Source organism: Zootoca vivipara, chromosome 9 (genome assembly GCF_963506605.1).
Source record: "Zootoca vivipara chromosome 9, rZooViv1.1, whole genome shotgun sequence".
NCBI lineage: Eukaryota > Metazoa > Chordata > Lepidosauria > Squamata > Lacertidae > Zootoca > Zootoca vivipara.
In genome coordinates, this window is record NC_083284.1 from 39059543 (window position 1) to 39078881 (window position 19339).

Sequence of the window (19339 nt, forward strand, 5' to 3'; positions counted from 1 at the left end):
GCATACATACCAATATAAGTAAGGCTTATCCTTGTCTACATTGATATTATTTACAGGATCCATTCTTAACCAAGTATGAAAAGTAAATCCATTCTGGTAGGGCCATTTGGCTATAGGAGGTAAGGCAATAGCCTAGAGGGGAAAAAACAAGTTTATATAAAGCAGTGAGGTACTTCAGAGCAATTCATTTGATTTGTAGAATCAGAAAGCATGCACAGGAAAAGTATATACAATTTAGATGTGACGGTATTGATTCCAAAGTTTGCCTTTTCACATTTAAATCATAAATATATATTTTGGCTCTTCCACATGAAAAAAAAATCTTTAAAATAGTCACAATTATTATATATGATACCCAATCCTAGAACTAGAAGTCCCCTTTTGTCCCAAGTGATGGCAACACTTGTTGCAAATAGAAGTGCTTTTTTTATTTTAGCCTGAAAGATAGCTCAGACATGAAGGCATTTGCCTTTATTAAGGGGGAAGCTGCAAGGACAAATCTTCAAATCAAAAAATAGTTTTCTGAAAGGTTTCTGTAACTGTGTGGTTTAAAGATGCTGACGACATTATTGATACAAATGAACACAGACATCAAAGAACCTGAATGTCAGCAGACTTTGCATTACATTGCTAAACTCTGTAGCTATTCCTGCCCAAACACAATGCCATAAATCTTCTAGAGAGGATATATCAGTAACCCACTCATATGTCTGAGGAAAACATTCCTTGAAGAACATGAGGGCAAAACATTTGAACCTAAACATTATTCCTTAATATATTTCGTCCTTAGTAACAGTTTTTTTATGTTTTATTTATACACCTATCAAACATTAGACAATATCTATATGTTACAGTTCGATATATTTTACAATGCTTTTATATTGTTATTCCTTTATTTCAATGTGATACACGAAGTTCCCCAAGTCAGTCCATAAGGATAAAAATAACTAATGTACAATTATTATTTTTACTTTTTAATAAGTTTTTTTTGTTATGATTTAAAAAGCCATGAAGTAATTAAGGAAGCAGCACAAAACATACCATGGTTCTAGAATTCATTAACATTTGACCTCCAGACTACCATATTCCAGGCCTTTTGAAAGGCACTGAAGATCTACCTGTTATCAAATAGTGGCAGGAGAACCACTATAGCAACTTGGCAAACTATCTACAGAAGCCACTTACTCTAATAAGTGTAAAATGCACCTAGTGCAAAGCGTGCTCTTTTTAAGAACACCTGGAGTTAAGTGGCAGCTTCCCTAGGAAAATGGCCAGAAAAATATTACTCATCAAAGCAGAGTTATCTTGATCAAGTTATCAAGAAGCACTAAGAAACAGCAAAGGCAACACACACACACACAGCCCAGTACAGGACAGTACAGCACAATAATCTCATTCTGAAAATATTTTAAAAAGCTACAACAATGGTTGCAATATTCCCATCAATGCTGTTTTCAAAGCATTGCTTACTGAGACTCAGGCTTGAAATGAGGTTCATTTAATTAGGCAAACCTCCCATGAGATTCTTATAAGTCATTATATTTAAAACAGTTCAATACAATAAACTGAGTTTTCATCAGGTAATAGACAGCAACCCTTATAGTTGTATGGTATTAGCAAACCACTATCAGAGAGAAACAAATACTTGAGCAATAAAATGTTTATCAAGAACATTTAAAATTTAACATTCATGTACATGTGTGTATGTTCAAGTTTCTAAAACCTGAGAGTGGAAGGAGGGCAGGTTGAAAGAGAAACGATCTGTGCTATTTTTACTGCCTTGTATTTGAGTGTCCTTAGAATAAAAGGAGCCTAATGAAAGCATGTAGGAAAAACAACCCAAACACATGAATTAAAGCGAAAAGAATAGAAACATAGGGGAAATAACTACTTACTGCAGCACTTTTTCCTGGAAAGTTGAAGAAGGCATCAGGACCATACTTCTGAGGCATGTGCTTTAACACAGACAACAGCTTTCCAGCATGTGGTGGCTGTTTAAAGAACGATTTATCATGTATTTAGTATTTTAATATAAAATTCAGCAAAACGATTGAACATTAACTATGAACTTTCGACAACACTTCTGCTGATTTGCACATTACCATAATGCTATCATACATAAATTATCTCATAAATCCTATTTGCCTTGGATGTCTAGAACCATCATTCTGAGTGGATGGTATTGGTTGCCAGTTAAGTTCTTACAATGTCAAATATGGGAATTATGCCCACCCCTCTGCCATCCAGCACCAAGGTAGTGAACCAATCACATGATAGGGCACCATACCATGGCATATGAATGTTGCCTAAATAATGTGTCTGTTAAGGGTATGGGCCCTTAAGAGCTGTCATTTCCAGGGATTTTGGCGCTTGAGTGCACATGTTAAACTGCATATTCAATTAACAACAACAACAACACTCCAAACAAGTACAGGTCACACAACCACATGCTGACCTGGTTACAGCCTTCCATCTAGGTTCAAGTCTTTTCATTAACCTTATGTATGAAATCAATGTATGAAGTCAATGAAATCAGTTTCAGTGAAATAAACATATTTTCTCTCCTTTTTGGCTAATGTGAAGTACAGTATTCTACTTACCCATTTTCCTTTGTCTCCCTGAAGTTTGCTGAAGTACAGCTTTAACTCCCGAACTGTCACACTGTAGCTTGCTAATACTCCCAGCATATCAACTAGGAGATCTAAGAAACGCAAATTATTAGATTTAGATTAATACCCAACTTTTTAAATTTTACCAGCAAAAAATGTTATAAAAAGGATTCTGTGTCAATTAAAGACACTATCACAGTTACTTCCAGTTTTAGGCTGATTGGAAATTCATACCTGCAATCATATTGTCAGCTTTATCAATCCTCTGGAGCACATGCTCAACAAGACCCACTTCTGTGCAAATTTGGAGATTTCGTATACTTTTCTTCAAGATGGCTGTAAACATGCTCCATACCTCAGCCTGGCAAGTGACTTCACATTTATCCAACAAGTCCACCATGCAAGTAATACTCTCTCCATCTTGTATAATAAAGTTCATTTCCAGATCAAAGGGACCTCCTACAAGCTTCAATTTAAAAAGAATAGGCATTAGTGATTTTCTCTATCTCCAGAATTATATGTTTAAAAGATTTACAACATACAATAGCAGCATTCCTTCCTTGAGGGTACACAGTAAGGATATGAGCAGACACCACTAGAAACTTTAGATTGCACATCAAATAAGTGCAGGCCGAATTAGAAATAAGTGTTACTGGGTGGAATCCAGAGTTATATGCACATAATGGGGTGGGTGGAAGCTAGCCACCCCTTGTCCCTATGACAGGATTCCCCAGGTCCTCAATAATGCTCCACTGAGGGGTTGGGGCTCTACTACATGAGGTGAGCACCCCCCACAAAAAAACTGGGCATGGCACCTTCCATGAGTGAAGCTCCTGCTTGAAGAAGTTGCTTCTGGCCAGTTTTCAGGAATCTCCCTATTACATGCACTTAGTTTTGAATCCAACTCATTGAGTCCAATGGGTCTTACACTCACATTTCCATCATTTTACGTTAACGATCTAGCAACCGGCATCAGTGTATATGATCAATGTATATAGGAAGCCAATGTCAGAGTAAGAACTATGAACCCAAATATTGTTTTCCAAGGAGCAATTTTAGAAACATTCCTTTTGACACATGACCGGTAGGTTACCACAGGTGTCCACAGGAATTTTGAGGGTGAGAGAGTGAATGCTACAAACAAACAAACCTAAATGGCACCTGATAATAGGACTATCATTTGTGGGTAGACTTGGCTCTGATAAACTTGTATTCTGGGTATGTTCATCCATCTGTTCTCTATGGGTAGACTGCTGTCCATCTGCCTGGTGCAGCTGTAATGTCTTTTCTCTCACCACTGAAACCCAGTTAAAAACACTGCACTATACCTTCAGAGTTGGATACAATAATGATGGAATTTATGTGCACTGGCATTAACAGAGTACTTTTTAAAATGTTTAGGAATTCAGAATAGTACTGTATCACATTTTTGTATGAAACGAGGCCTTAGTTAGAAAGATCACATGTTCCTGGTTTTGTTGCTGTCCATTGTGGTTAAGCTGACATGAGACTCCTCAGTTGCTACTCCACACTTAAGTTCCATTGAATTGGATAGGAAAGTGATCATCGCACTTATTTTGAGGGGACTAACATGATTAAGGCTGCGATCCTATGCACACTGATCTGAGTGGGACTCTACTGACAAGTAAACATGCAACAATCCTATACGCAATGCTCTTCTGCTCTCACTGCCCACTGTACTAACTCCAGTCTACTGCTGCCTGTGTATCTATACTCGTGGCTTGCTTAGCTATGTTCTTTTACACAGCACTTGGTGGTTTCTTCAACAGATCATCATAATACCCAGCCTGCAATGTCACCTGCCAGCTCGTCTGATGACAGGGTTTATCACACAAGAGCTGTATTTAATTCAGTGAATGACACCCCCTGGGTATATGAGGGTTAGCAGCAGAGATCTATTACTAAACAGAAACTAATCAGATAGGATTTTTTCATTAAAAATATATTCATTCAGATATAAGATTTGCCAAAACAGTCACTCTTCCTGGCTTTTCCCTGAATCCCAGCAGCTCCCACTCATTACTCAAGATCTGAAGTGTTAAAGATATACATGTTGGGGGGAAGCACATTTTTCAGCATTCTTAACATAAATCAGCAACGATGTCATGCACCTCAAGATTAGAAAACTATAGTGAGTGTATCTGAGATTCCTAAACAGAATACACGTATAATGGAAATGAATGAATGAATAAATAAATAAATAAATAGCACTCTAAATATTTCTCCTCTTTCACTCTTATTTCATTAATGAAATGAAGGAAGAATGGCACAGGTAACAACTTCTAGCAGGTGATAACTTTCTTCTGCCTCCATTAGCAGCAGTGGTGAATGTCAAACAAGTGAATGGAATTGGAATGTGGCCGGCTAGCTAGACCTAGTGGTGAGAGGGTCAGTCCTAGGGGTGTGTTTGAAAGCTGGTGATAGTGAAGATTCCTAGCAGCGATGGTCAATAGACACACATCATGTAACAGCGTCCAGGCACAATTTAAAACTATTTTTTACCTATAAATCCTAGGAGGGTTTGCAGTAAAACTAAAGGACTACTTTCACAACCTCCCATTGCAGTGCCCAGATCAGAGGGCAACTCCTGACTGACATATTGCTGCCATGTCACAAGTGATAACAAAGTAATGTTGGTTTTCTGGCTAGAAAACCTACCCTTACCATTTTATGCATACAACAGCAACAATCAAGTATTTGGGCTCAGTAGAAAGGCAGAGTCATGCAAAGAACTGCCAACATCTTGAAAGCAAATAATTTAAGGAAGCCATGTATGATTTTATGCTTATGAACCAACGATGGAATTATTCAGCTTTTCTGCCAATGTCAAGCACAGTGCAAAGTTGTTAGGAAAAAAATCCCTGGCTCACTAGCTTCTTAAAGTTCATTTCTGTGAGTTAATGTATTTTGTTTTAAGTGACCATCAACTACCATGCCAACACTTTACAGGCCATACATTCTGCTGTTAACTAAAATGACCTCACCTTCACCTCAATTCTCTACTACCTATCTTTCACTTTTGGCTACATGTACTATTGTCAGTAACTACCCATCCAAGAAGTTGACAAATTAGTTTTCCTATCTAATCTGCAAAGCACAAATAATTCAGCAGCATTAGAAGTAGAACACTTCTAGGACCAGACACTAGACTTAAATCTCCCTCATTTAAGTGTTTTATGAAATTACTTTAAGAAAATATGGGAAACAGTTAAATGCAATTTGTAGTGAATTTGATATACTGTTAATATGCAAAAATATTATAGATGCACGTAAGTGCACACCTATGCAGTATGTCATATTAACCCTTTCTAATGGCAATTTGAGACTGATCAACCTTCAAGACACAAATTTGTTGCCAAAGACAGGGATCGTAATCCTGGTCCGTACGCTGGCTAGTTATTATCCGAGCTGCAGTAATGGCTGTGCAGAGCAAAATGTAATCTCGTGAAATGTCACAGTAAGTTATGAATATCTGAGCAGCCTAATGCACCTTACTAGCCATGAAGTGTGAGGATGTAATCTTATTACCTTTTTTATGGTTGTATTTTTTTGAATAATGTAGCCTTTGAACTGATGTATAGTCTTTCCCTGCACTTTAGCATGATTTGGTCTCCCGTGTCATGCAGTTCATTTTTCAGAACTCCCCGATTCAATGTATTTTAAGTCTTAGGCTCAACTTCATAAACAATCTTTATAACAACCCACAGGGTGGCATAATATTTTCTCTCTCTAGATTGTGGTATAATGTGTAAGCATACAGCAGTGATTTTAAAGCAACACATTTGAAGCATTCAAATACATCTTCATAAGTTTTACATTTCATTTTAATATTTGCCTTGGCTATTCGTAAATTTAAGTAAGTCATAAATATATCAATACCTGCATGAATTCAAGAAGCAATGACAAGCTTTTGTAGTTGACATTTGTAGATTATGGGTCTCAGCCCCAATTCCACCCCCTCCAAAATCTCTACTATCCAGGGAGATTTCTTTACACCCAATATCATTATATACCAAAATAATGTTTAGGCAAACTTAGGCAAGTTAAGAGCTAGAAACCAATATCTATCTACATTATCAATTAAGAGTTTACGATTCAAAATATCAGTCACAGGATTTTAAATTAATGACAGCTACTGTGATAATGTGACATTAATTTGATGCACCTTACAAACAAAAACCTGTCTGAAAGTGAACGCCAATCAATCTAAGACATATTTATTTGATATATTTAAGGTATGAGCTGAACGAAGGTACAACTGTTGTGACATGAGTCAACAGTGTGATGCAGCAGCTAAAAAGCCAATGCAATTCTGGGCTGCATCAATAGGAGTATAGCATCTAGATCAAGGGAAGTGATAGTACCACTGTATTCCGCTCTGGTCAGACCTCACCTGGAATACTGTGTCCAGTTCTGGGCACCACAGTTCAAGAAGGATACTGACAAGCTGGAACGTGTCCAGAGGAGGGCAACCAAATGGTCAAAGGCCTGGAAACAATGCCTTATGAGGAACGGCTTAGGGAGCTGGGTATGTTTAGCCTGGAGAAGAGAAGGTTAAGGGGTGATATGATAGCCATGTTCAAATATATAAAAGGATGTCATATAGAAGAGGGTGAAAGGTTGTTTTCTGCTGCTCCAGAGAAGTGGACACGGAGCAGTGGATTCAAGCTACAAGAAAGAAGATTCCACCTAAACATTAGGAAGAACTTCCTGACAGTAAGAGCTGTTCGGCAGTGGAATTTGCTGCCAAGGAGTGTGGTGGAGTCTCCTTCTTTGGAGGTCTTTAAGCGGAGGCTTGACAGCCATCTGTCAGGAATGCTTTGATGGTGTTTCCTGCTTGGCAAGGGGTTGGACTGGATGGCCCTTGTGGTCTCTTCCAACTCTATGATTCTATGATTCTATGTTCTAAGTATACTTGTCTAGAAGAAAACCCCACTGAAATAAACCATTATGAAAATACAAGTTCTATTAAAAAAATTAAAAAAACACCCTGCATTTTAAAACACTGCAGAGGTACTATGTTATACACTGTAAACTTTTCCTTAATGGTAATAAAGAATATGCATAAATGTTTTCTAAATACAACTTTATACATTACTTTTCACACAGGTATGCATAATGCACAGAGTCAAATTTCACCTTGAAACTAGAATGAAACAGCGAATGACTGGTTGGCATTAAAAATTATGTATTGCTACCCAGATCATAGTTATGTAAACTGCAAGACAAGACATGCCTGAGGCTCATTGGGTTTTTCATGTCAGGTTTAAATGTTGGAAGATACAAATGTTTCAGACCATAAAAGGTGCATACACTATGATAAATACTAGCATCTGTGACTGCTGGCCAATCTTAACTTTCCTAATCCAAGATACAAGGCAACCACTGCAAGCTGCAGAATCTCTAGTTAAAAGAAAGAAAGAAAAGGGACAACTTAGCTGATGTTAATGAAAGTTAATTTTCATACCAGCTGGCTCAGACTTAAATACAAAGTATGGTCTGGCAGTACACAAATTATTGAAGTCTGCACATTGCGCTCTGTTCAACTTAATGTACTCTGATTTCTCCTCTCAGTTTTCTTTCTCCTCCCCCATCATCTTACACAGAAAGCAAAGGAATAACAGAGTTAGAATAACAAACCATAGAAACAATTAAAATTCTCACTATCACCAATAAACCATGCAACTCTAGCTTTCGGACACCCTAGGGTTTGCCCAAACCATGGTTTGCCCACTTTTCAGATATAACAGCAGCCTATGCATGGTTCGTTAAAATCAAAATGAAGAGGGGAAAGCAGGGTATGTGAGACTAGTGGGCAAGAGAAGGGAGCGTAAGACACAGATTCATTTATGTAGTGTCTGAAACAACACAATAGTCACATTTATTTTAAACATTATCTGATGAAGCCAACTCTCATTCATAAAAGCTTATGACATGTCTTTGAAGGTACCTCAAGACTCTTCGATGATTTTGCTGCAGCAGATTGAACGTGTCTATCCTTCTGGAAATTGGATCCAAAAATGGTGCTATTCCCTGTGCCCTCTATCACGTGGTTCCCAAAGGTCACCCAGTCTTTAAGAGGAGTTTTTCAGAAGGTGCAGGAGACTGCAATAGGAAGCCATGTTGCAGCAGCACACTTCTGTTCCCATGTCTTAGGCTTTAAGTCAACTACAGAGACCAAAGTAAAAGCTACTTAATGTAATTTTAATATCCTACGTTAAGCTGATATATTAAACATATCCATTATCCTTCTATTCAAATTTCCACACTGAACCGCCCTACATATAAAACCCACTCTCACAAAATAACCAAATTCGTAACCTTAGTTTAATCTAGACATAAGTACATCAAGGTAAAATTCTTGCCTAAAGTCATATGCAAAGTATGTGCCTTCCTATAGGAAATGAGATTTCCAAAATCCATTACATCACTGATTCATACATGAGCACTGAAAGCCAATAAATCACTTAAACTATGATACAGAGGTCCTTTAAAAATTTGCATTTACCTATAGTAAATACCGCCATGTTCTTTAATAGCTTGCTAGCGCAATCTTCGCAAACTACTGATTTATGGTTGTGACATATTTTCAAAATCAGAAATCCATCACTGTATGACATCTACTAGAAAGTCAGTTCAAGTTACATTACTCTAAATTTAAACTCTGTGTAACATGAAAGTCACATAGCAAAAAAAAACAAAAAAAAAACACCCTGTACTGTATTGCTTATTTTAGTTTCCATACTGTTCATTTCACTCTAGGAATATATGGAAGCTATTTGTTAATACACCACATCAATTTACAGGCCTACTCATAGAGGTTTCTCAACATTTCATTAGGAACATAATAATACACAAAAAGAAAATATTTCCTCCTAGAAATGAATGACGAATATCAAACCTGGAAGTAACAAAGGCTGAAAGCAAACAGTGGACATTTTCTCAAGATAACAACTGTCATGATTTCTTTTAGCAACTTTCCTGAAGAAGAGGTAACCAATGGGCTACCCTAAATTGACCTTAAAATTTCTATTTCTATTCAAGTTTGTGGGCCATATCCAACCCCTCAGCTCTGCCTATTGCAACAAGCTTCCATGCATGCCACAAGCCTTCCTCTTCCTCTCCTGTCCCCTCCAGCCTCCCATCCCATGCAACCTCAAAATCAGCTCCAGGGGGAGGAGAGGAAATAGAACTCCTGCTATACCTGTGGAACCTTGCCAGTGCACAACTGGATAAAACCCAAGACCAGCTAAGATGATTTTACTGAAAGAGGATGACCTTCAAAAAGACCTGCCACATGAGATGCTTGAATGAAATAACTGGCGAAGTTAGACGAACCACTTAATTGAAAATTCACACACAGATCTCCCTCAATCTTTAAATGGGAAAGATTCATTAAAATTTGTGAGTGGTTTTTTTTTTTCATTTAAAAAAACCCCTCAAGGTACAAAAGTTTAAAGTGTTTTTTTCAGCCACTATCTACACTGAATTAATGGCACTTTTATGAATTTTTAAATAACAAATAGGTATTTCTTCTCCAAACTTCCCTTGTTTTGTTTTCTCAAATGATGAAGCTTACAGTAACATTTCCCCCAATGCTCTTTCTAAGAGGGATACAGAGAATGGCTTGTTTTTAATGACTATTTTATCATCCTGTGCTCCATTGTGATGGACGAGGTATCACTGCATACACTCCAACTTGCCAAGCTTTGGGCAAACCATTTGTGCAAGAATTCTAGTTTTGTGTAAGCTACATGGCAACAAATGGCATACACTAAAATAATTGGGAAGGACCATAACACTGGTACTTAGTAGGGCTCCACCTATCTACACACTTCCATGGTGTGCATTTTCTCTCACACCAATGTTCTGAAGGTCCCACACACAAATGAGTACAGTGGTACCTCTACTTACGAATTTAATGCATTCCGAACGCACATTCGTAAGTCGAATCCCATAGGAATACATTGGGAGAAAAAATTCGTAAGTCGAAGCAACCCTATCTAAAAATCTGTACGTAGAAAAAATCCTATCTAAACTGCATCCAAGATGGCGGACGGAGCTCCGTTCATAAGTAGAAACATTCATAAGTAGAGTTATTTGTAAGTAGAGGTACCACTGTATAAGAAAGACAGAATGGAATGGAATGCAGGTGGAACATATCAATTGATCACCACAAGTATGCTTTGGATAGGCCCTTAACAAAGTACTCAAAACACTCACAAACTGTGACCCACAAAGCCAAATAAAGTTAGCTAGCTGTGCACTGTGGCCTGCCAAGTGATTGATAATCCCCCTGCCAGCAATGAAGTAATAACTTGAGGTTCCCCTGGTGACAGCCATGTATAGCTGGTGGGTTGCATTTCATTTTGTGGGTGACAAGCTGTTCAGACCTGCTCCTTTTGCTAGCTTTCATTCTTTTACATTTACCACTATTTGGGATACCAGAACTTTTCTGTAGATAATTGTGTAATCTGCACAGTCACCTACTATTTACCAAATAGTCAAGTTGGTTATGTGACACATTTGTTTAACGTCCATGCATTTGTCACCCAAATGCTTTGCAAAGGAACAAAGGAATAAAGAAAAAGCATATTTATAGGTATAATTAGATTATGTTGTCCATAGCTAACTAGAGAAGGAAAACATTTTGCCATGTATTCTTTTTTAAAAAAGGTACACAACATTTTTTAATTGCCTAGTTTATTTGCATACAAACAATAGTAGATGGCTCAGAACTCAATGCACATTTTCCCCAAATTAAAAAGAAAGTAAGGTGATGTGGACTGTGCTTCTCAATATATTTTGCACTGTGTAACCATAAAAGAGATGCCAGGAAAGTCTCACTAGAAGACAATCCAAAGTATTGGGCTAATTTATACATCGGGAAGCAGTCCTTTAGCTACTGGGATCCTAAACCACTTAGAGCTTTAAAAGTAACAACAGCACATTAAATTAAGCACTAGTTGTCAATGCAGCTGGTACAATGAGGAAATAACATGATGACTTCTGCCTAGTCCAGAGTAAATTTCAAGATCTGTCACAATCCAAGCCAGATTTCCACAGCCTCCTCAGAATGAGTTGATGAGGAGATATAAAAAAAATCTGCCTCTCTACATATTGGTTACAGTCATTGGTTACATGACTTCTCAAAAGAATATTTGGGGATTGAAATTATTTTGGTTGGAATTTAGTGTTTCTTTTTATATTGTTTGACTTCCTTTACAAGACAAAAAGTCATTTTCAAGTGTGGGGGGGCGGCAGCAAATGCCTGACATGTAGGCTGCAAAATGAGGGTGGGATGCACATGCAACCTGCAACATACAATATACTTCCCACCCCATACTAGCTGCACTTCAGGGATTCCTTATTTCATTGCAAAGCTATGAAGAGGAATTCTAAGCACATTCACTGGAACATGCTTAAAAACCCTTTGGACATTTGCACTGAATATGGGAAGGTCTGAAGTAGTGGTGATGAGTATCTGGTGATGAGCCTTTGATGCGCACCTCTCAGTCATTTGAAAAGGGATCATCAGGATTAAAAAGGATTTAAAAGAGCCCATCATGAGCAGAATGGCCAATATTTGTTTAGTATATAAACAAGCAAAGCAATGGTTACTCCTTTCCCCAATTCAATATTAGCACAAAGTAAACTTGCTCAGCTATTGCCAAAAAAAAGAGAGAGAGAAGAAATATACTGTGCAGGATGTTTTACTCAGCATACTGTTCCAATACTAGCACAGGACTGGAGAGATTATAAGGGCATGTCACTGTCTGCAGTCTATACAGTGGAAAGTACTCCACTAAGTGCCACACAAAATATGGTCCAGTATAAACAAAGGCAAGAAAATGTAAGGTTTAGTAATTCTGAATTAGGGGCCAGCACAATTGTCTTAGGCTATAATACAACACAGGATATTGGGTGGGCAAAAAAGGAAGAAGCTGCAGCTGTAGCTGCAATATCTGAGATCACTGTGTGGAAAAATTCTTCTCATTCATTCTTCTCTCTCTCTCTCTCTCTCTCTCTCTCACACACACACACACACACACACACACACTGCTTATAGGTTTATGTGTGTACACTGCATTACAGATTACACAGCCTTACAGTTTAGTTTGAGAACCATTCCCTCCCATTTAAACACAAAAATATTTTCATTAAGATGACATGTTAAGTTAAGAATACAGATTTAAAAGGTCAAGTTTCCTCTGCTAATTGTTTAAATTTAGGTCTCCTCGAATTTTTTCTTATCCTAGAATTCACAACTGTGAAAAAATTGCATTATCTTGTTTCTTTATAACTGTTTCCTCAAAACTAATTTACACCCTATTCTTAAGTAGCATAGGTTTCAAAAAGTTAAAATACTCTGCCTCGCTATAAATGTACCACAATCAGACTATGTCCAGAGTTTATTCAAATGTTATTTTTATTTTACATTTTTTATGTCCTAGTAAGTATACTTCCTGACCGAAGTAGTTATCAGTAACCCCTAAATAAACCATGATATAACACAAAACCAATGCACCGTCAGCACATCCTTGCATATGTGAGAAGTCTTGCACACAATGTAAACTTAATTTTAGGATTTCCACTGCCTGAAAAAATTACAGCTTCTGCACCCTTCCCCACTATTTATGCACCGTATTTTTCATGTGTAACACACACACACACACACACACACACACCATGTATAAGACGCCCCTTATTTTTGGGGACTCAAATTTAAGAAAATGGGGGGAGATGTCCCAGAGTTGTTGAGCTTTTTCTGGGGAGGATTGCCCTCCCCAAAGTTGTTGAGCTTCTTTTGAGGATTGCCCATAGTTGTGGAGCTTTTGCGGGTGGGGATGCAGAAAGTCACTAACCCGACAGACAAACACTCACAATCGCTCGGGTTACAGAATCATACCAGCGTCTGCCCACTCACAGCATCCCCTATTGCCGCAGCGCCAGCCAATCCACAGCAGCACTTCACGCAGCCACCAATCACCCACCAAATTACCGCTTACAAGCTGCAGCTCACGGCTGCAATCAATCACCCGTCCCCGCCTATGCACTATCTGTGTATAAAACGACCCCAATCTTTTAACATTATTTTTGAGTAAAAAAAAGGCTTGACTTATACACGAAAAAGTACCGTAATTACTTTGAGCAATTAAAAAATGCTTCTGTTTGGAGATAGCACTGATGACCTCATTGGTATACTGAAATCCTACACAGTAGCAAACCTTCTGCCAGATTCTGAGTAGATACAGGAAATGACATACTGTGCAGCCCATATGTGGGCACATACTCCCTTCTTCCAGAGATACATGTTGGAAAGTCAGTGCTGCAGGTTGTCAACGCACAACAGCACAAAGCTAGTAGAACTGGAGACTTCTATAAAATGGCTTTTAAAAATAATAACCCTAAGACTCTAGCTCACTAACATTAAATCTGTTTGGTCTTTGAAGGTGTTACTAAACTTGCTTTTGCTACAACACGCCAGCAGAGCTATGACTTGTGCAAGTGATCCTGTCCCTAGGTACACAATTATGTGACCAAAGGACTACGACATCAGAAACCAACGAAGAAAGAAATTATACACCAAGTACATTGTGCTAGATCACAGGATGTGCTGACCTGTTTGTATCAGTGGATGTTTGTGGCAATTGTATTTTAAGTTAGGATGCCAGACTAGACAATTTCCTTTAGTTATTCCAGGACAGAATCATAGAACCATACAGCTGGAATGGACCCCAAGGGTCATCTACTCCAACCTCCTGCAATGCAGGAATCTTAACTAAATGATACATGACAGATGGCCATCTAACTTCTGCTTAAAAACCTCCAAAGAAGGAGAGTCCACTTGTCATTTAAGTTCATCACTCTTTGGTCACAAACTGTTACATTTGAGAAAGACTTTTCTTTTTTTCTGTACAGTGAAGAGACAGTATAGAGGCAGGAAGCAAAACTATAACACATCTGGACCCTATGAAGCATTTAGCCAATTAGAGAAAATAAAATAAAAAGCTCCAATGTGGCAGTCTATAATTACTTAAAATTCCCAGAACAGATTTTTAAATTTTTAAATTTATTTTCCAAATTTCCATTCTATTCAGAAGCACGCAGAAAATACAACTGAAAAGTAATAAAAACAGGAACAGAGATCTCACCCTGAAGAGCAGAGGTCAGGCCTTTTCTCTTTCAGACGATCTGTAGCTGGGTTCCTTCAGGGATATTTTTGGGGAGGGTATAGGGGGCACGAAAGCGAAAGAAAAGCCTATTTTGCGAATGGACTTCTACTCAGAACAACTCTGGATCCAACCTATTGTCAGTTTCTATATTATTATTATTATTATTATTATTATTATTATTATTATTGATTTCTATACTGCCCTTCATTCAAAGATTATGAAGGATGAGGATGAGGACAATTACTACTGCAATTTACTACCAGCCCTTCACCATATGGTCCCATTACAGCAATTAAAACACAATATTAAAAATAAAATATAATATTAAAAACAGTTTAAAACAATCTACAATTACAGAAATAATCTGGGTCCTAAAAGTATGCATGTAGATGTAATGCAATACTGTACACTCATGCCATTCAAAATACAAATATAGAACGACCACAGTTTCTGCATCAACTTAATCAAGAAAATGGCTATTGTGAGCAGGGAGGTTTTGGAGTACAATGGTGCCTCGCTAGACGAATGCCCTGTAAGACGAATTTTTTCGCTTAACGAAGAGATTTTTCGAGCGGAGGTTGCCTCGCAAGACGAATTCGTTTTGTGAAAAATTCGTCTAGTGAATTGCGGTTTCCCATAGGAATGCATTGAAATTCAATTAATGTGTTCCTATGGGCAAATAAAAAATCAATGCATTCCTATGGGATTCGCTAGACGAATTTTTCGCAAAACGAATTGACTCACAGAACGAATTAAATTCATATGTGACTACTATTAAAGAGTGTAACACACATAGCTAAAGAAAGCCCTGTTATGAATACGTGCTGTTGAACAGTATTCTGGTGCGATTGTATGTCCACAACGACCCAACAATACACTCTAATTAATTTAACAATACTGTACTGATATTTCTTGAAAATCGTCCAATACTTTTAATTACCACTGTTAACTAATGTATTGCTGCATTTTTGAACTAGTTATTCGGTCATGTTTACTTAAGACTATTCCACAATTAAACAATGTCTTCAGGTATTCTTTTATTAATATAACATAACAATGTAACTTTGTTTAAGTTAAAATGTATGAAATGATATGTGTCAAACATATAAACATAAGAATCTGCCACATAAAAAGCAAAAGGGATGAGCACCATCTCATGGGCATTGGAGGTAATGAAAGAAGAAAAAACATATTTGCAAGTCTCCTGCACTGTACTCATATGTGAAAGTATCCACTTGATTCTCTAAAATTCTTCAAAAGTATACAAATAATTTAACTGGTTTTTAAAATGTAATTTAAGAGAAGAACTGACAAGGCTTTCCTACCATTAATCTAAACATATACTGGTAACATGTAAAATTTAATCCATTAAATCCTATAGGAAATATTCTACAGGTTTTAGATTACCAAAGCTACAACCCCTATTGGAAGTACCTGTAAACAGAGTGAGATTTATCTTCATGTAAACATGCATAGGACTGCAATGCAGGCTATTAGTTATTTTTTTGGGGGGGGGGAGCGGAAATATGAACACACCACTGAAGCTGCCAGGGTAACTTTTTTTTGTCAAGCTTAGCTTAATTTAGTATAGAATAACTAATGCTATTCTAGGCTGCAACAACAGAAGTATTGTGTCCCGATCAAGGGAAGCAATAGTCCCACTCTATTCTGCCTTGGGTACTGTGTCCAGTTCTGGGTGCCACAATTTAAGGAGGATACAGTGGTACCTCGGGTTAAGAACTTAATTTGTTCTGGAGGTCTGTTCTTAACCTGAAACTGTTCTTAACCTGAGGTACCACTTTAGCTAATGGGGCCTCCTGCTGCTGCTGCCCCCGCCGCCGCACCACCGGAGCACGATTTGTGTTCTCATCCTGAAGCAAAGTTCTTAACCTGAGGTAGGAGGAGGAGGACCAAGATGGTCAAGGGTCTGGAAACCAAACCTTATGAGGAGTGGTTGAGAGAGTAAGAGCTGTTAAGACAGTGGAATGAACTCCCCCTGGGTGGTGGTGACTTTCCTTCCTTAAAGGTTTTTAAGCAGAGGTTGGATGTTCATCTGTCATGAATGCTTTAGTTGAGATTCCTGCATTGCAGGAAGTTGGGCCAAATGACCCTCAGGGTTCTTCCAACTCTACAATGTGTTTCTATGATTCCATGTATGGTGGGCTTTTGCTTTTATTTTATTTTTATTTTTTCTCTCTCTTTCTATATCTATATGTTACACACAGAGAGAGAGAGAGAGAGAGCGCACTTTATTTAATCAAGCACACTTTACTTTGGAAGTAAATTAATACTGCTTCTTCACAATACCCTTCTTAATTTTTGTACAGTATAGAAAAATAGTAAACCATAAAATACAATTAATTCCATTAAATTTGATCAAAGTACTCCTTGTTTCACCAAAACGGCCCTTGCTCATTTCCTTTAAGCTATCTGTTTTACGTGTACTAATTTAAGTACTGATATCTTCCAGTACGGTTACCCACTGACCTGAAATTTTACCCAGTAATAGCAGTACTCAGAGAAGTCCCACACCAGCTTCTGTGTCAGTTCAAGTTACAAACACCTGTCTACTGCCGTAACAGTTTGGCAACACACTCTTAGAGGAAATTATTATAACAATGTCATGTTTATACACTGGTGCTGTCTGTCCTCAATGAAAGTGTTCACAAAAGGAAACTGTATCAACTTCTGATGCTAGGAAAATGTTCACAATAGACTGCAACAATTAACAATTAAACATGAATGCATAGCTGTGTGTAAAAACTATTTTTACACACTTCCAAATAGAGCTCTTTAATTTAATGGACATGTTTGGACTAAAGCCATCAGTGTTGTGAGCAGTGCTATTTTTTCTAAAAAAACAGGTGCCGGAACTCACTACAGACACGTACCTCATTCTCTTAGAATGGCAATGGTGAGGTGCCTGAACCCACCTGAGAGATGCTGGAACTGAGTTCTGGCTGAAAAAAAGCCCTGATTGTGAGCAGCCTCTGAATGGACCTAAGAGGAACATGACATGCAGAGAGGGTTCTTCTTGCTCTATATTATTTTTAAAAGTTTAGAGGGGGGAAATCGGTAAGTTATGGTGTATGAAGGTAGGAAACGCCTTGCTGGATCCAGCCAAAGGATGAACTAGTTCTGCAGTCCATCAGATGCTTATATGAAGCCAACTAGTAGGACCTGAGTACCCTCCTCATTTGCAATTCTCAGCAGCCAGTAGTCAAGAGGTATACTAGCTCCCATAGTGGAGGTACAGCATAGACATTGTGGCTAATACTTATACTCCATAAATTTCTCTGATTCCCTTTCAAAGCCATATGACATACAAAACATTTTCCTTTATTCAGAATGCAAAGCAATTTACAGAGATTCAGATTGTCTACTAAAAATGAGGAACACTACCTCCAAAGCATTTCATATGGCTCACTAAATAATCAAGAGCATGGAACCTGGAGCATTATAAATGGAAGGTGAAATATGCAATTTTGAACATACTTGTTATGCAAGGTCACGGCCTTACTCCAATGCTGGTATGCACAATTCAATTAACTCAAGTTGTTAATTCAAGAGGCACAAACTGCCACATTAAGGGAACAAAATAGTTTTCTGCCTGTGCAATGGAACTTCTTCCTCTCCATGCTCCCCCCCCCCAAAAATACCGTAATCCAGAGGGTTAGTTGAAAACCTAGGGCGCAGCCCAGGAGTACAAGAACAGATAGGAGCAAAGCAGCCGGAAGCTTCTCTCCAGGGCCCAGTGTGGTCCCAGGAAGCTACAGCTTGGCTTACTGTGATGTGCAAACCAAGTCAATGTTCAAGTTGTCTAAATGAGATTTAATTGTATTTATAAACTAACCAAACAAAAACAAATCTAAAATAAATTCTGTTGAAAATGAAAGAATACTCCTTTTCTAGATTTGTTATTGGAGTTATAAAGGGCTATGAAAGAACATGTGCTATGACTGGCATTCAACTGAGTTTTACTCAGAGTAAAATTTACTCTGGGTAAAACTTGAACATGCAATGTTACAACAGAAGCAGGGATTTGATCTACCAAAGGGGATTCCCACCAGCTTAATCAATTGCTGTCATGCGTCAACAACAATTTAGGCTTGCTAATACCTACTGTCATGCAACAGTCCCAATTCCCCTTTGTTACTTGCCAGGTTTGGTTTAGTCTCACTGGTTGCAGCTGTGAGCTGTTCTCTGTCTGTTACCAGTGTGATAGTTGCTTGTGTTAGTATGTTTTGTTAGTACTATTTCCTAATAAAGGGATAGCCTTTTTGAGAGCCTCCCTGTCCCTGTTGTGAACAAGGCCTATTAGGGCATGGAAGCCTGAGTCAGTACTCCACCCCTGGAACTCACAAGGAAACAATTTTGTGAACAAATTTGTAACAATACCTAGTTTTGGCTGATATTCAAACTACAGTACTTACAAATTGTGAAATATCCAGTGAATGAAGGTGCAATTTGCACACACGTTTTAATCAGCTTCCACATTTAAAGAGACTTCCACATTTAAAGACTAAATAGACA

The 19339-nt window shown here is 38.0% G+C and overlaps 1 protein-coding gene across 4 annotated transcripts in view; it reads right to left on the reverse strand.

The window, feature by feature from the left end:
• LRBA (LPS responsive beige-like anchor protein) overlaps positions 1 to 19339 on the reverse strand; it is a 357361-nt gene that overhangs the window by 320228 nt on the left and 17794 nt on the right. For all 4 annotated transcript variants that reach the window (XM_035113958.2, XM_035113959.2, XM_035113955.2 and 1 more), the window contains exons 3-6: positions 2844 to 3075; positions 2601 to 2701; positions 1896 to 1991; positions 11 to 132 (exon numbers count right to left, since the gene is read on the reverse strand). In XM_035113958.2, coding sequence (XP_034969849.1) covers positions 11 to 132; positions 1896 to 1991; positions 2601 to 2701; positions 2844 to 3075 — 551 coding nt within the window. The remainder of the gene's footprint in view (positions 1 to 10; positions 133 to 1895; positions 1992 to 2600; positions 2702 to 2843; positions 3076 to 19339) is intronic.